This window comes from Scyliorhinus canicula, chromosome 4, assembly GCF_902713615.1.
Source record: "Scyliorhinus canicula chromosome 4, sScyCan1.1, whole genome shotgun sequence".
In the NCBI taxonomy this organism is placed as follows: domain Eukaryota; kingdom Metazoa; phylum Chordata; class Chondrichthyes; order Carcharhiniformes; family Scyliorhinidae; genus Scyliorhinus; species Scyliorhinus canicula.
In genome coordinates, this window is record NC_052149.1 from 150,294,542 (window position 1) to 150,321,552 (window position 27,011).

A 27,011-nucleotide genomic window follows, 5' to 3' on the forward strand; every position below is an offset into this window, starting at 1 on the left:
GGTTCTACAAACAGCAATGTAATAACAATCAGATCATCAGTTTTAGAGCATGTGATGGATAAATATTGACCAGGATAAGAAGATTATGGTCTGGGAGGCAATGAGCCAGCTGCCCTATGTACAAATATGGGCCCCTTCCCTGGCCTCAATTCTACTCCATTATCATTTCTGGTGGAAAGTACTGGCGAGAACTGTAACCTTTCTGGTCTGTGCAACTCAGTATAAGGAAAAATAACACCTCTGCTTATCCAATCCAAACTTTCTTTAAGTAACAGTTATTCTATTAATCTGAATTAGCACGGTAGAATTGTCCAATTTGTTGGTGCAAAAGATCACTTTATTTATCAGTCACTGCGTTACTTCCACAGATCCCATCAGTGTAGTTAATATGATTGTCACATTTTAGCATTCTGTCAGCATGTCTTCACCAAGCTCTGATCTACTTCAATTTCATTTTCCTCTGGTGACAGCTGACGTGCGATGCAGTTGCTTTTATTGCACCTCACAGAAATGAACACAAAACCACTCATCGTTTAGTTTTAAAGTCAGGTTGACCTATACAAACCTCTGTGACCATGAGCATGTTGCTGCTGTACCTTCACTTCATTTGTGCTTTTCATTCTCCACAAAACCATGCCAATTGGCTAAAACCAGAATCAGTCCATGGCTTCACATCTTTATGCAATCTTATGACAGAATCAGAGAATTTTACAGCACAGAATGTTTATTTGCAACACAGCTGAATGGGATAGACTGGATGGGCGAACAATCTTTTTCCTTTTTTATATTCAAAGAAATAAGCCATTCAGCCCATCAGGAAGTTACCTTTCTCCCTAAGAGCCACCAAAACTAACCGCACTCTTCTGTTTGCTCCCCATATTCTTATTTGTGCCACACAAGTGCCAAGCAATGACCATCTCCAACAAGAGAAAATCTAAACATTTCCCCTTGACATTGAATGGCATTACCATCACTGAATCTCCCCCACAGTCAACATCTTGGTGGTTACCATTGACCGGGAACTGAACTGGACTAGCCAAATAAATGCTGCGGCTACAAGAACAGGTCAGACACTAGGAATCCTGTGGAGACCAACCTGCGTCCTGACACCCTAAACCCTGTCCACAAATTACAAGTCGCAAGTCAGGAGTGTGATTGAATACTCTCTCCTTGCCTGGATGAATGCAACTCCAACATTGCTCAAAAATGCTTGATACCATCCAGGACAAAACAGCCCACTTGTTTGGCACCTCATGCACAAACATTCGCTCCCTCCACCACCGATGCACAGTACCAGCTACAAGATGCACTACAGAAACTCACCAAAGCTCCTTAGACAGCACCTTTCCAACCCACACAGGACAAGGGCAGCAGATACATGGGAACCCCACTACCTGGAAACTCCTCTCCAAGCCACGTACTATCTTGGCTTCTCAAGGTCAATTTGGGATGGGCAATAAATGCTGGCCTAGGAAGCAAAATCCATGACCCTTGAATGAATAAAAACAAGTATCCTTAACAATCACCTTTAAGCAACCATATAATTTTACTTTATAAGACAATGAGTTTTGCTTCAACAACAGTTTGTGGCAGAGAAATCCAGAAATCCATCACGGTCTATAATGAATTTTTGTGTCTACCCATTCTTTGTGATTGCCTTAACTATTACCATCTTGTCAATCTGCAGAAATAGTCTGTTATCCTGTTTCACAATCCTGAAGATCTTTGACAGTTCCCATCGAATAGGTGTTAGCCTCTCAAGTATCTCTTCATAATTGTAAATTTTCATTTAAAGTAACGCAACTATACTGTAACATTCCAATTTCTTTCATTTATTTCCTATAACGGGGTACTTGAAATTGTTCACAAGACAATACCGGCCAATATACTCCAACAGCAGATTAACAGTATCTGTTAGTTTGCCTTTCTTCTCTCTTTATCTTTTTGTTGTCTCTTTGTTATAATTATACAATTATATAATATACATGGCTGCTCACGTTAGTTTTCTGTCCTCCCCCAGTTTTCTCACCTCCTGTTTCAAATGTGTGTTCAGCAGAGCATAGGACTGACCCAGCCCTCAACTATTATCCACAAAGTACACACTTTCCAGCTACAGTTATTGGATCGTGCTTTGTGAAGAATCCTTTGCTGATTTTATATTTAATAATAATCTTTATTGTCACAAGTTGGCTTACATTAACACTGCAATGAAATTACTGTGAAAAGCCCCTAGTCGCCACATTCCAGCGCCTGTCCGGGTGCACAGCGGGAGAATTCAGAAATTCCAAATTACCTAACAGCACGTCTTTCGGGACTTGTGGGAAGAAACCGGAGCACCCGGAGGAAACCCACGCAGACACGGGAGAACGTGCAAACTCCGCACAGATAGTGACCCAAGTCCAGAATCGACCTGGGACCCTCGAGCTGTGAAGTAACAGTGCTACCCACAGGGCGGTACGTGGCACAATGGTTAGCACTGCAACCGACAGCGCTGAGGACCCGGGTTCAATCCTGGCCCTGGGTCACTGTCCCTGTGTAGTTTGCACATTCTCTCCGTGTCTGCGTGGGTTTCATCCCTACAACCCAAAGATGTGTACATTAGGTGGATTGGCCACGCTAAATTGCCCCTTAATTTGAAAAAAGATTAATTGGGTACTCTAAATTTATTTTTAAAAAACAGTGCTACCCATTGTGCCACCATGCTGCCCTTCCCCCTCCAATATCCAAAAGTACTTAGACAAATGAGTGCACCTAATGTTAGCGAGTGTAACCTTAAGGGTTCAGTATTACAGACATTAACCGGGATTCTCCAATCCCGCGGCCACGTTCTGATGCTAGCGTCAAAAGCAACGCGAACGACTCCGGCGTCGAGGCCAGCAAAGTGCGCATATTCTGCGCCACGGAAGGGTCCAGCACAGGCATCACAGGAAGCACGACCCGGAACAGCGTCACAGACGCGTGAGGCATAATGGACGGCAACAGCAGAGACACCGAGCAACGCGGAAGGATGGCCGCCCGCCGCACAGTGCAGCGCCGAGGATCCAGGACCGGGACATCAAGGCGCTTCTGGACGCCATGGAGTGGAGGAGGGAGGCCCTGTACCCTGGACATGGCCACAGTGTCGTAGTCGACACCAGCCTACGCCTGTGGAGGGAGGTGGAAGAAGCTGTCAGCGCCGTAGGGATAACCCCCGGGACAGGCAGCCAGTGCCACAAGAATGTCAATGACCTGTCAGGGCAACCAGGGTGAGTACCCCCCACTGTGCCTATGGCACCAACCCCCCCCCCCCAAAATGTGGCACGGCCCCCCACTCCGTATGATGGGCAGTACAGCCCTAGCTGAGACCCACATGGCTCTACCCACCCATGCAAGCTGCATTGGCAGGATGGCCCCTGAACCTATGCCAACAGACACCCAACTGGACTGCAAGTATATGTCCGCCTAACAATGATCTTTCTCTCTTCTCCCGCCCAACCCCCCATCCAGGAGACGTGCGCCTATAACAACTGGGAGCGTGCCAGGACCGGAGGGGATCCACCTGAATTGCGCCCCCTCACCGTTCATGAACAGAGGGCCCTGGACCTCGCAGGCAGACCCGAGGACCGGAAGGTTGCGGATGCAGAGATCGGGGGCGCACCACCGAGTGAGATCCCCCCTGCCTGCCCATCCCATTCATGCGTGCCACCCAGGCCGAAACCACACGTGTGGCGCCCGTGGTGTTGGATATATGTAGTGGTATGCAAGGCCTGGAGCTTTCCATGCAGGCGGCATTCTTGGCCCACGTCATGGCTGCCCTCTCATAGGCAGCAATGAGCGACTGCCAACTGCAGATCGCAGAGGCGCACAAAGCCGTGGCCCGGTCTCAACAGGCCATGGCCCAGTCTCAGCTTGAACATGGCCCTGTTATACGCTAGTGACTGCATGGCGATGTGCACCCCATCGCTCGCACCCTGGACCATGGGAATCCTGGCAACCGCGGCAAAGCCTACTGCCTGGGCATCCTGGTAGGCGCGGTCCACAGAGAACTGGGATGTAGCAGTCCGCGATGTCGTACAGGGCGTCAGTCACTGCACGGATGCACCTGTGCACCGATGTCTGGGAGATGCCGGACAGGTCCCCACTCGGCGACTGGAAAGACCCCGTGGCATAAAAGTTCAGGGCGACCGTCGCCTTGATGGCCACCAGGAGAGGGTATTCCACCCCCAGTCCCATGCGGTGCCATGTGTGGCATCAGGTGGCAGATATGGGTGACAGTTTCCAGCCTCATCCGGAGTCTCCCCCTGCCCATGAGGTCCTGGTAGGACATGCGGCGCTGATATTCACGGGGTCTCATTAGGCGCCTCCGTCATCGTGGCTGCTCCTCCTCCTCCTCTGATTGTACTGTCGTGCGGGCAGCCCTCCAGCCTGGGTGGCTGCCACCTGCCTCTCTGCGGCACGCTCCTCTGCGGCAGCCTCCGCCACCTCCCTGACACGCCCCTGCTCCAGCTCCTGTAGGGCTACATGCAGGGCAGTGGCCCCACCATGGCGGCTAACATCGCTGGGTGATGGCCAAACATAATGGTCTGCAGGGGGTGGGGGTACATAACATATCATTGTTGCACATACCTGGCCACGCAAACCCCCCCCTCCCATCACCGGCACTCCCCACCCCACCCCCAACCCCCATCCCTGGCACTCCCCACCCCACCCCCAGACCCCATCCCCGACACCCCCCACCCCACTCCCACTCTTCCCAGACACCAACTCCTACACCGCCCGGCACCCCCGGCCCTAGGCGGCCTCCATCCCCGCCAAACGCACACCATCCCCAGCCACGGCCCAGCCATCTCGACATGTAGCGGCCCCCCCACACAGACCCCTACCTCCTTCTTCGTCAGCATCAGCCAGCATGACTGGTTGACGCCGTTAAAAAACATGTTTGATTTACGCCAACATGATCTGAGGTCACGTCGACGGGACTTCGGCCCATCCGTCGAGGTTTTTCCCTGGTCGGAGCATCGGAGTGCCAGCGTCGGAGCAGCGTGGCGGGATTCGCGCGCTCCCCCGGCAATTCTCCAACCCGGCATCGCATCAGAGAATCCCGGCCGTAGCGACATAAGGAGGGATTTTACACACACACCCACATCACCCTGAAGGCAAGATTGGTAGGTGGGGTGGCTGTAAAATTGGCCAGCAGTTCCATTCCTGGTGCCTACCTGCTACCTTCCATCTCCACTGCAATCTGACAAATTGCAGGAGAGTAAACCCTGGTGAATCTTGGAGTCACGCTGGTAGGATCCCACCCATTGTAAGACCATGAATCCCAGAGGTATGAAACATCCCCGTTCAAGCGGGCCGTTTAGAGTTAACCACATTGCTGTGGATCTGGAGTCACACAGATGACAGACTGTGTTAGAACGAGGGATTCCCTTCCCTGACGGACATGAGTTCACCCGACATTGTTTCACAACCCAGCAGTTTCAAGGTCACTATTGGGGCAGCACGGTAGCATGGTAGTTAGCATCAATGCTTCACAGCTCCAGGGTCCCAGGTTCGATTTCCGGCTGGGTCACTGTCTGTGCGGAGTCTGCACGTCCTCCCCGTGTGTGCGTGGGTTTCCTCCGGGTGCTCCGGTTTTCTCCCACAGTCCAAAGATGTGCGGGTTAGGTGGATTGGCCAGGCTAAATTGCCCATAGTGTCCTAAAAAAAAATAAGGTTAATGGGGGTTGTTGGGTTACTAGTATAGGGTGGATACGTGGGCTTGAGTAGGGTGCTCATTGCTTGGCACAACATCGCGGGCCGAAGGGCCTGTTCTGTGCTGTACTGTTCTAATTCTAAAAAAAATCCCCCCACTTGCCCTTTCATGCCCCACACATCCCCTCAAACCCTCATTAGGCTCTACCAATCTGGCCCCAGAATCACTATCCACCTCAGCTCCCACATTGAACATCTTCCTCTCAGCCTTGCTGCGGTCCCACGCCCTCTGGTGGTACTGGGGCATGAGAGCTATTGGCCTTCCCATCGACCAGCTGCTCTTAGAGTTGGAACTCCCTTTTGGTGAGGGGCAGCCATCCTACCTCATGCCAGTTAAAAAGTGGTCAGCCGTATACTAGTTGCGGGGCAAGCCAGTCGAGAAGAATTGGCTCACCCCCCTTCCCCACCCCCACACTTTTACATGAGAGGGAGGAACCACCACCCCAAGTTTAACATTCATCCTGGTCTCTGGACTCAGTGCCACATAGATCATTCCTGGTATCTGCACTCAGTACCACATAAGGTCATGCATTTATTAACTGAGCCATTGGCAGCACTGCACACTTCAAACATTCTCTCCTCACCACTTTGTCCCTCCTACAAGTGCCATTTCTTAAAGGGTAAGGAATGATATAGAGCATGCATCCCAGGACACAGAAATTCCTGGATCTCATCTCTGCTGACAGAAATGCGGCACAGCAGGATGCCTATGTCCTGCTTGGGAAGCCACAAATCTCATCCCAGAAAAATCTTCACGGGCTTTGCTTGTATTGTGCGTAGGAGGGAAAAAATAAGATGCACTGACTAAAAGAATAGAATGGGAAACTAACTAGGCAGAAAGAGAAAATAGGAAATCATTGCAGGATAGAGATTTGGAACACAGAGGGAAAAGAAAAAGAGTGGAAAATATGTTGAATAGAGATATGGGCTAATCGGGACCTGAAGGTAGAAGATTGGAAATGAAGCAGAGGGATGGCAGCTGGAAGGAAGAGAGGGATTGAAATGGGGAGGAGTACATTCTGATCTTTGCGTGCCAGCTCTTTACAATCTAGTCATCATTAGTTCTGGATTTGGCAAACTTGTCATCCTGGAGAACTCAATTTACTGCATGCTGGGGATAAGTCAGTGGTAGGCTTTTAAATCATCTTATAAAAGCTTTAACATTTATGTATGTTGCCTGAAGGCACTTTACCAGCTCAAATCTAATATTGGAAAGACTGTCAGTGGCAGCTTGTGTTGGGTAAAGACTGATGAGTGATCCCAGCCAACAAAAAAGCCCACCTGGGTCACTTACTGAACACAGCAGTGCAGTGTGTTTTTAATTATTTGTCTTCTGCTGACAACGAATTAACATGATGTAATGACAATCTACTTGGCAACTCATGATGCTCCCGGCTGACTGAAATTATGCCATGTGACAAGAAGAGCCAAGCATATTGACCGCAGAGGTTGCACTATCGCAATTAGCAGGGAGCTGTGTACATTGAGCTGCGTGCCAACCAGACTGCTGATCTCACAGTGTCAGACAGCCAAAGGAATCATAAAAGAATGACAAAAGAGTTATTATTACAAAATAAAACTGCAGCAACTAAAGCTATGGAAGCAAAGTCTAACCTTGTGTGTTATTCACCTGTTTGCTTCACACTCTCTCTCAACTTGATATTCCTCATTCTTCCTGATCAATTCCTTTTGGACGGATTTCTCAGTTCTTTACTTTCTCATTTCTTGCTGAATTCCCCCTTGGCATAAAGATTCCTCACCTTAGTTCCCATTCCTTCAGCTGCCTGACACTCAGTAATTGGCACTGTTGGGTATTTCTGCTGGTCTTGCTGCTAATATTTTGCTGGCTTATATACGATGAGCAAGGAATATACTTTAAATCTTGTGTAAGTGCTGACAAAATTAAATTAAAAAATGATCCATGACAAAGGAACTCGAGTAGCTTATCAAAATTATGTCAGTTCTGTAATGTATCACCTTTCTGAACACAATTCCAAGTTTCTGTTCCAATATATAGCACATAGAGATGGAGCTCTTGTCGAGATAATTAATGCATATTTAGCAAATTCCTTGCCTTTCCCCCAGCTAGTCACGTGTGTCATTCATGGAAGATAGTAATAAATGAGAAACTTCATCTGATACACTATTGTAACATGTAACCCAAACAAAGTCATAATAGGCATTAGGGGTTACTGGAGATTGGTGTGACTTGGAATAGAATAGAATTCCTACAGTGCAGAAAGAGGCCATTGGGCCCATCAAGCCTGCACCCACATTCTGAAAGAGTACCCTACCTAGGCCCACTACCCTGCCCTATCCCTGTAACACATCACCCACATCTTTGGACACTGAGGGGCAATTTAGCATAGCCAACCCAATTAAGCGGCACATCTTTGTGATGAGAGAAATATATTATTGTTCAGCCCTCGATAGGGTACAGACTAAAGTTTTGAGGGTATTATTAGGACTGGAAAACTGGCTATGAGGGACTGGATAGGCTGTATTTGTTTTCTTTGGAACAGAGGCTGAGTACATTTAACTGAGGTGTATACAGTTGTGGGGGATCTAGATAGCGTGAATTTAAAGGATCAGTTTCTTGTACAGAGCGGTCAATAACCAGTGGAGAATATATTTAAAGTAATAAACAGAAGGATCAGAGGGAGAAGGAGACACAGAGGACGGTGCCTAAAGTGTTACAGAGACTGAAAGCCTCATCACATTAAAAACTACTTGAATGTACACTTGAAGTGCTCTGACCTACAGGGCTACAGTCCAAGAGATGAAACGTAAGATTCGACTGGATAGCTCTTTTTCAGCCAGCACAAGCAGGATGAGATGACTGGCCTCCTTTTATGTCAGATTTCTGATCCAAAAGAAGAAAGTATTATCTTGGGATTTGGATGCAATAATGGAAGTTACTGTTGGTAAAATTCTGAACATCTTGACTGGTCTCTGAGTTCAGCAGTATGCTTATACACGTATATATTTCTCTCTCTCTTCAGGACATTCCCTAAAATCCCCTTGAAAACCTTGGCTCTGGCAGAGATGGGACCAGTCCAGGCCACTGAGTTCTTTGCAGGATGTTTTGCTTATGCTACTGGGGAGCATTTAACCTAACTTGGCAGGGGTGTGGGAACCGGGAGTTAATATCAGAGAGGAGTACCAAGGGACGGAATATTGGGAGAAATAGATAGTACTGGAGTAGGGAGTAGTAATTTATGATGGTGGCATCAAAGTGAAGGAGAAAGTAATAAAAGTCTAAATCGAGGTTTTTGTGCATGTTTGCGAATGAGCGGGCTAATTATGATTGATGATTGTGGGCAGCACGATGGCATAGTGGTTAGCACAATTTCTTCACAGCTCCAGGGTCCTGGGTTCGATTCCCGGCTTCGGTCACCGTCTGTGCGGAGCCTGCACGTTCTCCCCATGTATGCGTGGGTTTCATCCGGGTGCTCCGGTTTCCTCCCACAGTCCAAAGATGTGCAGGTTAGGTGGATTAGCCATGCTAAATTGCCCTCAGTGTCCAAAATTGCCCTTACACACTCGATGGGCTGAATGGCCTCCTTCTGCACTGTAAATTCTATGATGAGTTACAGGAACAGGTTGACATGTGAAAATATGATACTAGGAACCTGGCTCAAAGAAGGGCAGAATTGAGTGTTAAATATTTCTCTGTACAGGGTGTTCAGGAAAGTTGGCGCAGAAATATATGGGGGGGGGGCGGGGGTGGGTAGAGGTATTGGTTAAGAAGAGCAGTGCAGTGCTGAAAAGAGAGGATATCCCACAATCATACAGTACCGAAAGAGTTCCATCAGTCCATCTTGTCTGCGCCGACCATCAAGCTCTTATCTTTATTTAAGGGTCAATCCACCTAACACACATCTTTGGTTGCTGGAGGCGAAACCCACACAAACACGGGGAGAATATGCAAACTCCACACGGACAGTGACCCAGACCCGGGATCGTACCTGGGACCTCAGCGCCATGAGGCATCAGTGCTATTCACTGGGGTACTGTGCTGCCCTATCAAGCTCTTATTTAGCACACTGGGCTAAATCACTGGCTTTTAAAGCAGACCAAGCAGGCCAGCAGCACGGTTCGATTCCCGTACCAGCCTCCCCGGACAGGCACCGGAATATGGCGACTAGGGGCTTTTCACAGTAACTTCATTGAAGCCTACTCATGACAATAAGCGATTTTCATTTTCATTTTCATTTCATTTCATCCCAAGGACAGAATCTATCAGGCTAGAGCTAAGGTACAAAAAAGATGCAGTTACATTGCTCAACATGGTAAATAGACCACCAACTAGTGGAAAGGATGTAGAGGAATAAATCTGCAAGGAAATTACAGAGAGTTGCAAGAATTATAGAGCAGTTAAAATGGGGGAGGTTAATAATGCAAATATAGACTGGGATAGTAATAGTGTAAAGGACGGATGGGGAAAGAGGTCCTTGGAGTTTCTACGGCAGTATGTTTCCAGCCCAACAAGGCAGGGAAGAGGCATAGCTAGACCTGATTCTCAGGAATGAGGTGAGCCAAGTGGATCAAATAAATAGAACCATGATTCGGAAACAGTGACCATTGTATCATAAGATTCAGGTTTGCTATGGAGAAGGACAAAGAGCAATCTAGCACAAGAATAATTAACCGGGGGGAAGCCAACTTCAATGGGATGAGAATGGATCTAATCCATTACATCGTGAATATCGCCATCAAATCTCCTCTCAGCCTTCTTTACTCCAAAGAAAACAGTACTAATGCCTTCAAATCTGAAGTTCTGCATCCCTGGAACCATCCTAATGAATCTTTTCCTCACTCTCTCCAATGCCTTTACACCCTTCCTAAAGTCCAATACCCAGAACTGGATTCAATACTCCAACTGCAGCTAAACTAGTGCTTTATACACATTCTGTAAAACCTCCTTGCCCTCTAGGTCCCTATTAATTAAGGTGACAATACTACATGCTTTAGTAATCACACTCTCAATCTGCAAACTGTCTGCCCATTCTACAATTGTTCTATGTCCTGTTGAAGTTCTACATTGTCCCACTCAATTCACAATGCTTCAAAGTTTCATTTGATTCTCAAATTTGACATTGTGTCCTGTACACCAAGTCTAAATTGATGAAGATGAAGTTCGTTGTGCAGAAAAATGTAAATTGATTCATTTTGGTAGGAAGAATGTGGAAGGATTATATAAAACAAAGGTTGTAATTCGAAAGGGGATGCTAGAGAAGAGAGATTTGATTATATATGCGCATAAGTCACTGAAGGTGACAGGAGGGCATTTAATAAAGCATACAGTAGGCTCATAATTTTTACAATGCAGAAACAGCCCTTTGCCCATTATGTGTCTGTAATAATAATAATAATAATCTTTTATGGGTTTGATTCTCGGCGTGGGTCACTGTCTGTACAGAGTCTGCACGTTCTCCCCGTGTCTGCGTGAGTTTCCTCCGAGTGCTCCGGTCCCAAAAGACAAGCTTGTTAGGTGAACTGGACATTCTGAATTCTCCCTCAGTGTATCGAACAGGAACCTGAATGTGGAGACTAGGGGATTTGAACAGTCACTTCATTGCAGTGTTACTGTAAGCCGATGTCACTGGAGATCCCATTGTGCATGCGGTGAAAATGGTATTTGCCTACAGGAGACATGAGCGTAGTCAGTTTCAAGGATTCTTCATTGAGCGTGATTTGCCAGAACCCGCATTTCGCACGCAAGATGTCTAAACCTGGCACTTCCTGTGACGGGGATATGCTGAGTAGACACACGAAAGGTGGCTCTCCTCCTGGAAACTTGAAATTAGGCACTTTTAGTCCAAAAATGGACCATTAAACCCGGAAAAAAAACTTCCACCCTCCTCCAACACCACCACAATGAAGGAGGCATGACAGGCAACAACATGAGGGACCGAGAAAACAGCAGAGCCAGTAAAAGCCTGGAGAGGAAAACTGAGGCTATGTGTGATACACACAGAGCGATGAGGATCTGGTCACACCTGAATGGGATGGGCTGCCAGGACATATGCCAGAATAAATGAAGGGATCTCCTAACTGAGGAGCTCCAAGTGCTCAAAGATGCCTTCAAACTCAAAATGATGGCAATGGTGAAAGTGGCAGTGGCAGAGGTGCTAGTCCCCTTCAAGCAGCACTGGAAAAGAGGGAGCGACGCCTCGAGACACAGAAGGTGATAATCAGAGAGTTGGTGAAGGCCCCGATTGACCAGAGCGACCTGATGGCCTCACTGGAGAGGGAGAGGGCACGTTGTGTGCGATGCAAGGGACACTAAGGGCAAGGACCAAGAAAATCGGTCATGCTGCCCAAACCTCCACATTGTGGGCCTAACGGAGGGTACCGAGGACAAGAACCCTATGGAGTATATGGCCCAGATTCTAGGCAAACTTATTGGAGGGGAAAGCTTCCACAAGCAACCAGAAGTAGACAGAGCCCACAGGTCACTCCAGCCAGGCCGAGGTGAAATCACGGGCAATCATCACAAAACTACACCAGTACCAAGACCGGGAAAAGATCTTGAATTGTGCAAGACACACGGTCCTGTAAATGGGACAGGCACTCGATTCATGAGTACCAGGACATTGGGGCAGACCTGGCCAAGCGCCGAGCAGAATTTAACATTTCAAAGGCGGCCTTTTAGAAGAACAATGTGCGGTTCAGGAAGCTGTACCGCACCAGCCCCTCAAACTCTGGGTGACTATCCAGGGTAGGGAGTACTACTTCACCGCATCGGCAGAAGCAGACAAATTCATGCCCAAGCACAGGCTGGGAAGGAAATGACACCATTGGTGAGACCTCCAGTCTCTCATCGGTTACAAAAAGGAGAGACTATTAGCGCAGGACTGATCTGCCTCGTCTTCAATCTGACCATGCATCTCAAAAAGGAGGGTGGGAGCAGTAGGACGCAGCAGGGAGTGGGGATGGGCGTTAAGAGAGAAATGCAATGGTCGTGGGAGGCGTGGATTGATCCCGGGAGGGGGGGAAAGCACCATACTAGCGAATGTGCTTGGTTGGCCCCTGGACAAAGAAAACCCCAGAGCATGGAGGCACAGCCACATAGTGAGTACAGTTACCACAAATAAAGGGAAACCTCAGAGTGCAGTGGCACATCCACAATGTACGTATGGTTGAACCCGTGAAGGCGGGGGGGGGGATTGAAACCTACCTCTCAGGAATAGTCACCTAGAACATCAGGGGACGTAACAGCCAAGTGGAAAGATCCAGAGTTGTCGCCCAAATGAAATGTTCAAGAGCCGACATAGGTCTCCTGGAGGAAGACTATCTGAGGGAAAAGGACTATGGGTAAGAAACAGCTGCATGGGACAGACCGACCAATTGTACTACGGGATGAGGGTTAGGGGAGTGGCCATACTGCTCAATAAGAGGGCAGCATTTACAGCGCCGAGGACGGTTACGGACCAAGGAGGACAGGACATCATAGTTAGTGGTGTCCTGGGAGGGGCACCAGTGTACGGTCACAACTGGGATGACACAGAATTGATGAAGAAACCCATGCCGTAAATCCCCGACATAGACACTCACCGACTCATCGTGGGGTGAGGGGGAGCCTTAAATAACTGCGTACAGGAGGCATGGATAGACAGATCAAACCCAAGTCTGGGAAAAAAATAATTGAAAGGAATTGAATGTTTTCTTGGAACAGATGGGGTCAGTGGACCCTTGGAGGTTCACACACCCAGGGAAGGAGGAGTTATCCTTCTTCTCCCAGGTACACAGGGTATATACTAGAATCAACTTTTCTGTAGTTGCGAAAGCGGTGCTTCCGGGGATATTAGGGGCGGAGTACTGCGCAATCGCAATTCCCCACCACGCTCCATGCTACGCAGATGTGACGTTGGAGATGGGCCGGGCAGAACTCCCCCATCTCCTTAGAGGCAGGTCAAGGCCCTCCTGACCGATAAGGCATTCGTCGAACGGATATCACAGACCATAGATGGGTATGTTACCAACAACCAGAATGGAGAGGTCTAACCCTCCACATTCTGGGAGGCACTGAGGCGGTGATAAGTGGGAAATTGTTGCATACAAGGCGTGCAAAGAAAATTTAGAAAGGAGAGTGCGGCCAGGCAACAGCTGGTCTACTGCATACTGGAGATAGACCGGCGGTACTCCTTGACAACGGCTGCGGAACTACTGGCGGAAAGAAAAAGCTACAGATAGACAGTGACTGCTCTCCACTGGGAAAGCAGCGCACTAGCTCAGTCAGACAGAGGGACCTTTTACATACATGGAGACAAAGCCAACCGCCTGCTGGTTCACCAGCTGAGAAAGCAGGCAGCCACTTGAGATGGCAGCATTAAGCTAGTTGCCATGCCAGAGAGGGTCAATGAAGCTTTCGCAACCTTCTACCAGGGGGCTGTTCACCTCCGGTCCCCCGAGAGGGGCTCAGGGACGAAACAGATATGCCAGTTGTGGGGGAAGAGGAGATGGGGACTGGAAGCGCCATTAAAACTGGGAGACGTCATGGAGTGTATCAACGCCAGGCAGGCAGGGAAGGCGCCGGGGCAAGATGGATTCTACAAAACCAGCATTGGCCCCGCACCTGCAGGAGATGGTCGCAGACTCGCTAGTCTGCCACCAACACTGGTACAAGCCTCAATATTGCTGATACCCAAAAAGAACAAAGTGCACGATCTACCAGCCACGTGGCACTCTAGCTCGAGTGTGGTACGGCTGGTGAATCCCGGGAGAAGTCTCACGCAGGGGTACTGGTGGCCTTCAAGTCTCGTGAGGCGTCTGAGCCAGGATCCCACCCAAAAGGGGACCAAACAACACGCACAAAGTCGGTTTAAAAGCGACTTCGGCAAACTTACGCAATATTCACCAGCCTCCTGGGATATACCGGCTCAGGGGGATATACTTGTTAGAGAGGAAGACAGTCGCAGGGGATTCCCACACTGACTGCTTACCCCTTCTGTCGATACCCATCTATCTTTCTACACCTAGGGTGTAACCATGCCTCTAAAACCCCTGTCTATGATGCTTTCCACCACCTGCAGGCTCCCACGTGCATCCACCTGCTGCTCCAAACAATCCTTGCGGTCTGTGAGGAGCTGCAATTTCATAGAATTTACAGTGCAGAATGAGGCCATTCGGCCCATTGAGTCTGCACCGGCACTTGGAAAGAGCACCCGACTCAAGCCTACACCTCCACCTTATCTCCGTAACCCAGTAACCCCAGTTAACCTTTTTGGACACTAAGGGCAATTTAGCATGGCCAATCCACCTAACCTGCACGTCTTTGGACTGTGGGAGGAAACCGGAGCACCCGGAGGAAACCCACACAGACACGGGAAGAACGCGTAAACTCCACATAGACAGTCACCCAAGCCGGGAATCGAACCTGGGACGCTGGAGCTGTGAAGCAACTGGGCTACCCTCTGTGCTACCATGCTGCCCTGGACGCAAACCCTGCTGATTTAGTTGTCCAGAATGCTGGCAGCTTCCACGGACCTCCCACATCTCACAAGTGAAGCATTTTACCTCTCTAACTGCCATTTCTAGAACTAATTAATAAATTAATTTAAAAATAAATACTTATTCAACTAAAATAAGTTATAGTAAACTAGATGCTTAATAGCACTATATTTCTAATATAAATGTAAAAAGCTAAACAGAGTAATCTCCTGCCTCTGGTTTAGATACCCCTCTACTTTTGATTAAGTAATTACTTAATTAGATTTAACTAGTTTTAGCAATGTTTTATTTTCAAATTGAGCGCAGATTCCCTCCCAGCCAATAAGGTCACAGCATTCCTGTGATGTCACTTTTTAAGTATTTTTCACCTGAGGTCAGTTTACTCACCGGCTGGAGCTCTGCCCTCTGGCTCTGCTTCCAGTCAGCTGCACTCTTTGGTCTCATCATAAACCAGCTGATTGCCTCCGTGCTGTGGTACCGGCTGGTCACTTTGACCCCCCCCCCCCCCCCCCACTCCCCCCCCCCCCCCCCCACCCTGACTTTGTCACACGCATCCAAAGAACCCTGCTTCGGTTCTTCTGGGCCAATGGATTGCTGGTGCCCCACAGCCCCAGTCGCCTCGCAGAAATATCCTTTGTGCCTTTTCGCACTACGCGGAGGGGTTTCCTGTATGGCCTGCTGTTGCATACCTTCCACCTCCTTGTCCTCGCCTGCCGCCCGGACACGCCTTGGCATGCCTCGGTGCCGTCCGGCGGCGGAGGTCCCCACTGGAGGTCCTTCTAAGGAGGTGTCCTCCCCATAAAACTAGGGGACTGGGGGTGGAGGGTGCTGCACATGGCAATGCCGTGCAGCCATCATTTGAACCACTTCACGGCTTTGCCAGAGACCTGCCACTTTTGCGGCCTGGTGGAGACTGTGGAGCATGTATATGTTGTCTGTCCTAGGCTGCACTCCCTTTTTGGTTTCTTGACAACGTTGTTGTTGAGGTTTTCTTTGCACTTCAGCCCCACACTCCTGATCTACAGACATCAGGTGCGGAGGGGGGCGGGGAGGGCGGAGGACCTCCTCGTGAACCTGCTCCTGGGCATGGCCAAACTTGCCATTTATAGGTCCAGGTAGCGGGCGACCGAGGGGGTCATCCAGCTGACTGTCTGCCCATCTTCCGCGGCCTCGTTCGCGGTCAGGTGTCCCTGAAGCGGGAGCTCGGTGGGCACCGCAGGGGTTGGATTACCTTATCGACCTCGATTTTCGCACTTTAATTTGACGGATTTTTGATAAGTTTTTGTTTCCTTTCTCGTTCTTTTTGGGCTGTGCTCCACTCGTTGTTTTGGGGCACTCCCCTCTTTTGTTTTATCCATCAGTTACTTTACGTTCTTTTTCTTGGTTGTCATACTCAGCATCACACCAGTGTCAGTGGCGGATGCTGGCTTCAATCCTGTACGTGTAAATAAATGTACAGGTTGTCATTTCACCAAAAAAACACCACAAAAAACAAAAAAAAATAAAAAAAGACAAAACACAGAAACAAAAATATTTTTTCTTTTCCCCTGTTAAATTAGAGTAGTAAGACCATATAAAAGGTCCAACCCAAACAGCAACTTTTAAGTTAATTTACTAAATAAAGACTAAACTTTAGATAGAAATGAACCCATAGTTACCCTCAGATAGCATACTCCCACTCTAATACAGCCCAAAGTCATGACTCCAGCGGCAGGTTCCTGGGGTCCCCTGGCAAACGTTGGCACACTGCCAAACTGTCTTCAGTAATCTATGGACATGCACCCTAAAGTCCCTCTGATCCTTTGGAGGGTCCTACCATTCATTGTATATTTCTTTGCCTTCTTAATACTCCCAAAAGGCATTACCTCACGCTTTACATGGTTAAATTCCATTTGCCACTGTTCCGCCCATCCATATCATCCTGCAATCTAAATCTTTCTTTCTCACTATTTACCACACCACCAATTTTTGTGTCATCTGCAAAATTACTGATCATGCCTCCTATATTCACGTTCAGATCATCAATGTACACTACAGACAGCAAGTGTCCCAGCACCAATCCCTGCAGAACACCACTGGACCAGGCTTCCAGTCACAACAGCAGCTTTTGATCATCATCCTCTGCCTCCAGCCACTAAGCTAATCTTGGATCCAATTTGCCAAATTTCCCTGGATCCCATGGGCTCTTACCTTCTTGACCAGTCTCCCATGCGAGACCTTGTCGAAAGCCCTACTAAAGTCCATGTAGACGACATCAACAGCGCTATCCTCATCTACCCACCCAGTCACCTCCTTAAAAAATCATGAGGGGTCTAGACAGAGTAGACAGGGACAAATTGTTCCCGCTCATGAAAGGATCCAGAATGAGACAGCACAGATTTAAAGGAACTGGCAAAAAAACAAAAACAACATGAGGAAAAACTGCCTGAGAGAGTGATGGAGGCAGGTTGAATGGAGGCATTCAATGGGGAATTAGACAGATACCAGAAAAGGAAGAATGTGCAGGGTTGAGGTGGAGAAGGCAGGAGAGTGGTACTAAGTGAATCGTTCATTCAGAGAACCAGTACTGACATGATGGGCCGAGTGGCCCCTTCAGCGCTGTGACCCTTCTGTGATTGTATCGGTGCTTTCTCGGAGTCCCACGGCAAATGTTGGCACACTTCCAAGGATCCCTTCCATAAATTCTGGGCACAGTAAGAAGTCTTACAACAGCAGGTTAATAATATTCTTTATTATTGTCACAAGTAGGCTTGCATTAACACTACAATGAAGTTACTGTGAAAAGCCCTTAGTCGCCACACTCCGGTCCTGTTCAGGTACACAGAGGCAGAATTCAGAATGTCCAATATACCTAACAAGCACGTCTTTTGGGACTTGTGGGAGGAAACCCACGCAGACACAGGGAGAAGGTGCAGACTTCGCACAGACAGTGACCCAAGCTGGGAATTGAACCTGGGTCCCTGGCACTGTGAAGCAACAGTGCTAACCACTGTGCTACCTTGCTGCCAAAGTCCAACAGGTTTATTGATGAAGGAGCTATGCTCCTAAAGCCAGTGATTCCAAATAAAGCTGTTGGACTTTAACGCCTGCATCGCCACATCTTAAATTCTGCAAGTATCAGCCAGGAGGAGACCACGCAGCCGAGCAGAGAATTGACTGCAAAAAGTTCGCATCCGGTATACAGCAGCCGACATTACTCCTTCGTAAATCAAAACAAAATAAGAAAGAAGCCCGATGAGAGACAGAGAATCCGGCCTTAATTTACCCCGCCCCCCTCCCCCAACCATGAGATTCCCTGGTAAAGAAACTGCTTGAGGATCCCAATTCGATCAGCAGAGGCAAGTTTCTTTCTTGCTCCTGGACAGTAAAATCTTCACTTTGACCCTGTTCACTGCTGAGCTTCACTGTGTTGCACAGATTCAGAGACCGAAACAGGCAGCCTGCTTTTGAGAAAGCGGTGTCCAGGTCTCAGCCCATGTCATCCCAAACAAGCTCCAGGGATCTCTGCAGCCCGGGTGGCTCTAGGTGCAATACCCCAACCCTATCCAACAATAATACAAAATAAACGGTGAATATAAATGTGTTGTTGGGAAAGATGATATTAATCCTGAATTAGACATTCTGTTCGTTCCTGTCCACATACGTTTCACACCACAGGATGAACAGAAACACTGCTTCTCGTCCAATAAAACTCTCCAATTAAACTTCAAACGCTGGTTCAGAAACTTGGAAGATTTGGGGATCATCTGAAACTTGAACCCCCCCCCCCCCCCCCCCCCCACCTCGTCCCAGTTTTCTTACCTGTCCACACACAGGACGGTAACGATGCCCACCGTGGTGAACTGGTTGGTGACATCCAGGACCGTCACCGCCTTGCACATGAACTGGCCGAAGACCCACTGCCTGTCCCTGATCAGCTGGTGGATGGTGAAGGGCATCCCCAACAGGAAGAGCAGGTCGGCGGTGGCCAGGCTCAGCACGTAGATGTCGGACACCCCTTTGCTCTTGCAGGCCAGCAGCGTGTAAATGACCAGGCTGTTCGCCCCCACGCCGACGATGCACAGGACGCCGTAGACCGAGGGCAGGATGTGCATGACGGTGGTGTTGTCCAGCAGCTGCCCGGCGCCCTGCTCCGAGGACAGGTTGGGCGCGCTCCCCCAGCCGCCAGCGGCGCCCGGCGGCCAGCTCCCTCCGCCGGTTCGGTTCCAGCTCTCCATGTCCCAGCGCTCCAGAGGAGATGGGAGGGAGATTCCAAACCCTCTCCGAAATCAAGTCCTGGGGTCAGCTTCAGAAACTGAAACACAACGCCTGCTCCAATCGTGTGGAACGGCGCATCCCTCACATTTACCAGCCTCTGTGTGAGGGATCCCTGCGCTGCCTTTCCCACTGGAAAGACTTTGCGAGTGACACGAGTCTGGGGGAAGTCGCTGCCGCTTGTTTTATCTTCCTGGAGTGGATGAGGTGGTGAAGGGGGCTGCTGATCAAATCCGTCCGTCAGGGCAGGACGACTGCTTCTGAGAGGTCCTGGCGGCACTTTTGTCAAGTGGTTTGTAGCTGTTTTTTGTTGTTGCAATGAGGTGCTTGAGACAGAAGTCTGACTGACTGCCCCCCCCCCCCCCCCTCCCACACTCAGAATCTCAAAGCAGAGAGTGGAAAGAGAAGTGTTGGAAGTGGAGGACAGATTGGTCACCGACATTGAGAATGGCCACCACCGCAGAGGTGAGTATCCATTGGCCCCCACCCAAGATGATCTAGCACGCCTGAGCTGTTCATGCCAGGATTCAGTGGCGGACTGTCCAGGGTGTCAGCTTGCCCGATGGCAAGTGGGCCCCTGATGAAGTGGGCCCCCTATATCAAATAAAAATGCAATAAAGAAACAAACACAGACAACTGTTTTAGTAATAAAAAGGAATAAGAAAAAAGAGAACAGGACACAAATAAGCAGTGCATGAAAAGGAACGAAGCAGGGGAGGTAGTGGAAGGATGTGGAATAGGGGGGCTGGGGTCGGGCATAATTAAGGAAATTCCATGTTTTCAGCAAGAGTGTATGAATTTAAAGATAAAGTTACAATTCGTGATTTGAGATGGTCGGCAACTTCAAAGGATATCAAGCAGTAGTCTTGGTTCAGCCGGTACATCGGTCCGGGGCTCGGAGAGCAAAGAAGGGGTCCTTGAATCTCTGAAGGGCCCTTAAAAATTATAGTTAATTAGATAAATAAATCTCCAACGTCTTTCCTGAGATTTGTATTCTAACTTAATAAACTATAATTGTTTTTAAAAAGAGCAATACCAAAAAAAATGCAATAAAGAAACAAACAAATAATCACTCAGTGTATGAAGGAACAAAGCAGGGTTAAACAGATGTGAAAAGGAGTGGGGGTGGGGGGGGGGGGGGGGGGGGGGCTGGTTCACCCGGGTCGGACATAGTTGGAAATCCACGTTTTCAGCAAGAGTGTGTGAATTTAAAGATAAAGTTACAGTTTGTGATTTGAGATGGTCGGCAACTTGAAAGGATATCAAGCAGTACATAGGGTCGTGAGGTCACCAAAAAGAGAAGCGGTACCTTTGACTGTGAATCATGAGGTCAAAGATATTGAAGTGATAAGCCATGATCGGTAAACTCAAAGGGTTGCGACTTGTAACACTACACTGGTATCAAACTGGACATGTTAACTTTGGTCGTGGGACCATTCTTAATGTCTTACTATAGTCGGACCAAACGTCTAAGTTTCAACAGTTGTCTCAGTTGCTTGCTGGTGTGAACACTGGGCAGTGGATTACCTCCTCTTCTGAAGCTGCATAGGCCACAATGGTATTGATTAATGAACATAGCCTATTGAAGTGTAAGTAAGTTATTTTATATTTTTTATCAAGTAGGGGTTTATCTGGCGTTCCTTCAAGTTATTCTTGCAATCATCAAAATTCATTTTTCCCAATGTGGGCTATTTTTTATTAAGTTTTTATTTCAGGAATATTACCCCTACCAGCATGGAAAAGAAAAAGCATAAATCTGGGTCACTAAAACGCAAAGAATAAAAAGAAGCAGAAAGGAAGGAATCAGCCAAGCGATGCAGGCCTATTATAGAGTTTATAATACCACAAGCACAATCCACATCAATATCCAGTTCTGCAACAAATAATCAAGAAGCAAGAAACAATGCTCATGGTGATGATGCAATGACATGCGAGTTACAAGAACAGAGAAGAGCTACTTTGAATGTAGAGACAAATACAAGTGCACCCATTACTAATCAACCCAGGCCCAATATTTCTTCTGGCTTCCTTGTTCCGGTATCTGTGCTGCCTGTAGTTGCAACATCTGAACACATAGCTTCAACTAGTGACAGGGAATCAGATATTCCTTCAAGCATAAATGACTTGGTTTCTGAAGCACATCCTGTAAATGAACCTACGCAAGAAAATGAAAGATCAATTACTGGAATCTTCCAAAATCCATCACGAGCAAAGCTAAAACAGTTTTTTGCTGAACATCCACTTCAGCCACTTGATGATCTGCCATTTGATGCTCGTTTGTATGAGAGGAAAATTATGAATGACTCAGTCCCAAGAAAATGGCTAACATATAACAAAGAAAATAGATGCTTATATTGTTCATACTGCTTAGCCTTTGAGTTTCCCAACACTTGTAATCCATCACCCTTTGTATGTGGCTTTAGTGACTACAGGCGTATTAGCCAGAGCTTGACTTTACATGAATCAACAACAACACATGTCAGAAATGCTCAGCAATATATCAGTGTGGTTAATGATGGCACCTTAGATACATTTTTTGCAGCATCACTAATTAAAAGGAAAGAAGAATTATTGAAGCAGAGAAGTATTGTCATGAGGATTATAGACATCATAAAGATGTTAGGCAAGCAAGCACTTCCTTTTCGAGGTCACAGAAATGAATCGGCCTACACTCTAGATAATGAGGTTCTGAATCATGGCAATTTTTTAGCTACAGTGCAGTTGATGGCAAAATATGACCCCATTATGGCAGCTCACGTTTCTGCAGTGCAAAACAAGTCTAAACAAAGAATCAAACGATTAGAGCAACAAGGAAAGGCTCAAAGTAAAGGCCGTGGTGGACTTGTTACATACCTGAGTAAAACAACTATAAACATGTTAATCAAAATTATGAAGAATATGATACAAGAAAGAATTAGACAAGAAGTTTCTCAAGCAAAATATTATTCTATTAAGATTGATTCAACACAAGATAATTCATCCATCGATCAGTTTAGCATTATTATTCGGTATGTGCTTAAAGGTATTATCTGTGAGCGACTACTTTCAGTTGTGCCAAGTAATGATGGTACAGGACAGGGACTTTTTGATCTATTGATTAAAACATTACAGCATCTTAAAAGTGACCCCCAAAAATGTTTATCTGATAGCACAGATGGTGATGCAAGCTACCATGGCCAGTATAATGGTTTACAAAGTAAAATTGCTGATGTGGCTGATCAACATGTTCATATATGGTGCTATGCCCATGTCTTGAATTTGGTGATAACTGAAACAACAAAATGTTGTGTGCCTGCAGTTTCTTTTTTCAATTTGCTCCAGAATATAGCAACTTTTGTGAAAGCATCATACAAGAGAATGGCTGTATGGATAGAAGTTGTTGGAAAACATCTAGGACAAGAAAAAATTAAACGATTAAAGCTAATTGGTGAGACCAGATGGTCAGAAAAATCCAATGCAGCAACAACCATATTTGGACGTTTTGATGATGCCGCTGCCAGTACTTTCGTAAATCTATTGACATGCTTATCAATGATACAAGATTCAGAAAAGTTTGGTGCAAAAACAAAACATGAAGCAAATGTTTTACTTCAAAGTCTTCTAAAGTTTGGAACCATATTGACAGCATTTACTTACTTGTATATATTTGAAACTACAACCCCGTTATCAAGTTATCTACAGACAAGTGGTTTAGATATGTTTACTGCATGGAGTTTGGTAGATTCAGCTACAACAAAGTTGAAGGAACAGAAAAGAACATTTGATAACGTTCACAGCAAGGCTTTGGAATTTGTAAATAAATGTAATGACAGGATTTCACAGATGAATATGGATGAAAATCAAACATTGGAAATTGATGCGTTGGAAACAGCATTGCCAGTTAAGAGGAAGAGGAAGAGGAAGAGGAAGAAGAAAAGAATGGCAGATGAGCTTATTGATGATGAAAGAAATTCCTCAGATTCTCTAGCTGATTTTCGAGTAAATGTGTTTAACCTAATAATGGATCGCATTGTCCAGTCACTAGAATCACGCTTTGTACAACACAAACAGTTGTATAAAGATTTGTCCTGCTTGGACCCAGCAAAGTTTAAAACTATTGCAGAGAAGGGCCTTGAAGATAAAGCATTGGAAGGTATTATTAAGCTGTTTCCACAAATCAGCAAAGATCAAGTAATATTGGAATTGTTTTCTTTTGCTTCAAACTTTGATGTATTAAAGCTATTGCTTAATGATGGTGAGAATATGGATTCCAGTTGCAACAATTGTAAAATTTGAAGCACTTGCCCATCGTGTGTACTAAAAATTCTGGCATCCAACAGACTTCATGACAAGGCATATGATAACCTTTATGAACTTTATAAAGTCATCTGCACACTATCAGTTACTCAAGTCCAATGTGAGAGGACATTTTCAAAGCTAAAGATCATAAAGACAAGGTTAAGAAATTCGCTGTCTGAGGAGAATTTGGAATCATACATGTTGCTATCCATTGAAAAGGAATTGTTAGATGAATTGGATGCAGAAGCAATTATTGGCAGATTCGCACAATCATCTAGTGAACACAAACGATTGCTCTTAATATAGTGGACTGCATGCAATGCTCTATTGTGCGTTTGAACTATCTGTTAATGTGTAAATTGTGCAGTAAACTATTTAAAAATATCAACAAATTACTTAAAATTTTAACAAATAAAATAAAAAATTCAATTATAACATTCTGTATTTACATTTGGTATCTACTGCCAGTAATATGTACAGTACATGTACACTGTAATTACTAAGAAATACACATTTTTTCCACAAAAAGTTTAATTGTACCCTTTTTTCCATACGTATTTTTTGAAAATTTTATTTATTCGTTATGAAAATTAAATGATAGCATTGTAGTTGTGGGTGGGCCCCCTTTGTCTCCTGGCAACCAATATTTTTAGACCCAGTCCGCCACTGATTACGATCCTTCCCTCCCTCTGATCACATGTCCATTCTCCCGCAGGATCTCCATCTGATGGCTTCGGCTCATCCGGTGTGGCCCCATCCCCATCTCCCATGAGAACTCTACGGAGGAGAGATCCAAGGATGCCACCATCGATGCATCATGACTGTCATCCCTGACCTCTGCCAGTGCAGAGGCACACACCTGGTCGGCGCAAAAGTAGCGGAGATGAGCACCACATAGTTGCAGATGCTCATTAGGTGGAGGCAGGAACGTCCAGTGAACCCCAGGATCTGGCTGAGTCCCTGTAGGTGCTGAGCCTCTGGACCAGGCTATCCCGGAGTTGATGAAGTTGCATGCAGGCAGCCGCTGCCATGGCGCTATCGCACTTTGACCCTGGGTTCAGGTCCCAACGCTCCCGGTCCGCATGCGCACTAATGGGCAGGCACCCATGCACAGTGTGCCATCATTTTTATTAGCTGGCCGCGGCTGCCATTTTTAAAGCCGCTCGCAGCCGGCATTGTTAAAGTAATTCCCGCGATCAGGAATGCCACGATGGCTGGCTCTGCAACCCACCCGACACCTGCCCATGACCCACCTGTGGGTCGCGACCCCCACTTTGAATATGCCTGGGCTACACTATGGACAATTCCCCCACTCTCCCCCCAACAATTATTTGGCCAGATCCTGGCCTTTTCCATACTCCAATCACTGTTAGAAATCCCATAAAAGTCTAAGCCTTTTTGGATGAGACATAAATGGTTTTAACCATGATCTGAATAACTTAATGAACAACAAAACTGGAACTAAATAAATACATTGTGGAACGTTGCTAAATGTCTGACTCCATTATAATTAATTACTAGATTTTTTAAAACTACAATTTTCTAATATTTTAAAGAAATGTAGTTTGTTCTGGTATTTCAGCACATGCCTCAATCCATTGTGTATGTCTGAATCTTTATTTTGTTCTCTGTAAATGTTGGAGTACTGATTTAATTATCAGTGCTTTTAATTTCCTGGTTGGCTGTCTGTGGGAATTGTTTAATGTAATTGGTTAGTTGGACAGCTTGATGACATCACTGCAGCTCCACGCTGGGAATCCCAGTAAACTACGCCACAATCAACTGCATATCAAGATTTTAAAAATTCTAACCATAGATATCATTGGATCCCTCACCAAGGCTATCTTTGAGGTCAGGGATAGAACATAGAACATAGAACAGTACAGCACAGAACAGGCCCTTCGGCCCTCAATGTTGTGCCGTGCCATGATCACCCTACTCAAACCCACACCCGTAACCCAACAACCCCCCCTTAACCTTACTTTTATTAGGACACTACGGGCAATTTAGCATGGCCAATCCACCTAACCCGCACATCTTTGGACTGTGGGAGGAAACCGGAGCACCCGGAGGAAACCCACGCACACAGGGGGAGGACATGCAGACTCCACACAGACAGTGACCCAGCCGGGAATCGAACCTGGGACCCTGGAGCTGTGAAGCATTTATGCTAACCACCATGCTACCCTGCTGCCCTAGCCTACACATCTTTGGATTGTGGGAGCGAAACCCACACAAACACGGGAAGAATGTGCAAACTCCACATGGACAGTGACCCAGAGCCGGGATCGAACCTGGGACCTCGGCGCCGTGAGGCAGCAGGGCGAACCCACTACACCACCGTGCTGCCCATTCTTGGGCACCCATTCTTCACCACTGACCATAAAATCTGGACTGGGACAATGATCAGATAATGGACAGAATTCAATGGCCATGCCATTGAAGAAGGACCAGTGGAAACACGTCTGCAGCCATTTCTGGGAGTTCCATTGGTTGGTGGTGGGGTTCTCAGCTCCACCAGTGGTAATCAGAGGCTGGCAGCTATCCAGTACTGGTATAATTGAGAGTGGTAGCCACTGATGGTACTGCAATGTGCCTGAAGAGGAGCATCATCACTGGAGCCCCGGACAAAGGTGAGAGGAACAGAATCACTGGGCCATGTCAGGGAGGCCCGGTGAGATGGGAGGTGAGGTGTCAGTTTAGGGGGTTCAGTGCGCCACCTGTGGTGGATGGAGGCCATGCAATATACGCAAGCCGCCAGGTAAACTGTGGCTGGCATGCCTATAGTTTAGAGGCATGCCTATAGTTTAGGGCATGCACTAGCATCATGGAAGGGACCCGGTGGAAGACACTAATCATCCTTTACCATGGCATTAGGGGCCTCAATTGGCTTTGGTCAAAAAGGCCATCCTGGACCCTTCCCACCTCGAGCTTAACTGAGTCGAGCTGGGAAGGTACCACTCCCCCCCCCCCACCCCCTTCATGGTCCCACCACCTTCACCTGCCACCTTCCAGCACGTTAAATTCCATCTCAGATGGCCACCTGCAAAGGACCATGGGAATTATGGCCAACCTAGGACTCAGACAGACTCAGAGCTTGTGTGTGTATTTGAAACCCAGATAGCTAGACACAATCAAAACCCCTGCTCGTTTGTGTTCTAATGGCCCATTTCCCCAGAACAAAAGAACTCTACTCAGGTAACCGATACAGATACAGACTAATCGGCGCCACTCCCTTTACTCATGGAGCCCAAACAGCCAAGGTCAATGACCGCTAAGGACATGCACAG

General features: G+C 47.1%; 1 protein-coding gene across 1 annotated transcript in view; it reads right to left on the reverse strand.

The window, feature by feature from the left end:
- The window catches only part of LOC119964260 (melanin-concentrating hormone receptor 1), a 68,697-nt gene extending 49,291 nt beyond the window's left edge, over positions 1–19,406 (reverse strand). Inside the window, exon 1 of the mRNA XM_038793538.1 lies at positions 18,991–19,406. Within this exon, the coding sequence (XP_038649466.1) occupies positions 18,991–19,406 (416 nt within the window). The remainder of the gene's footprint in view (positions 1–18,990) is intronic.
- Positions 19,407–27,011: the final 7,605 nt, after the last annotated feature.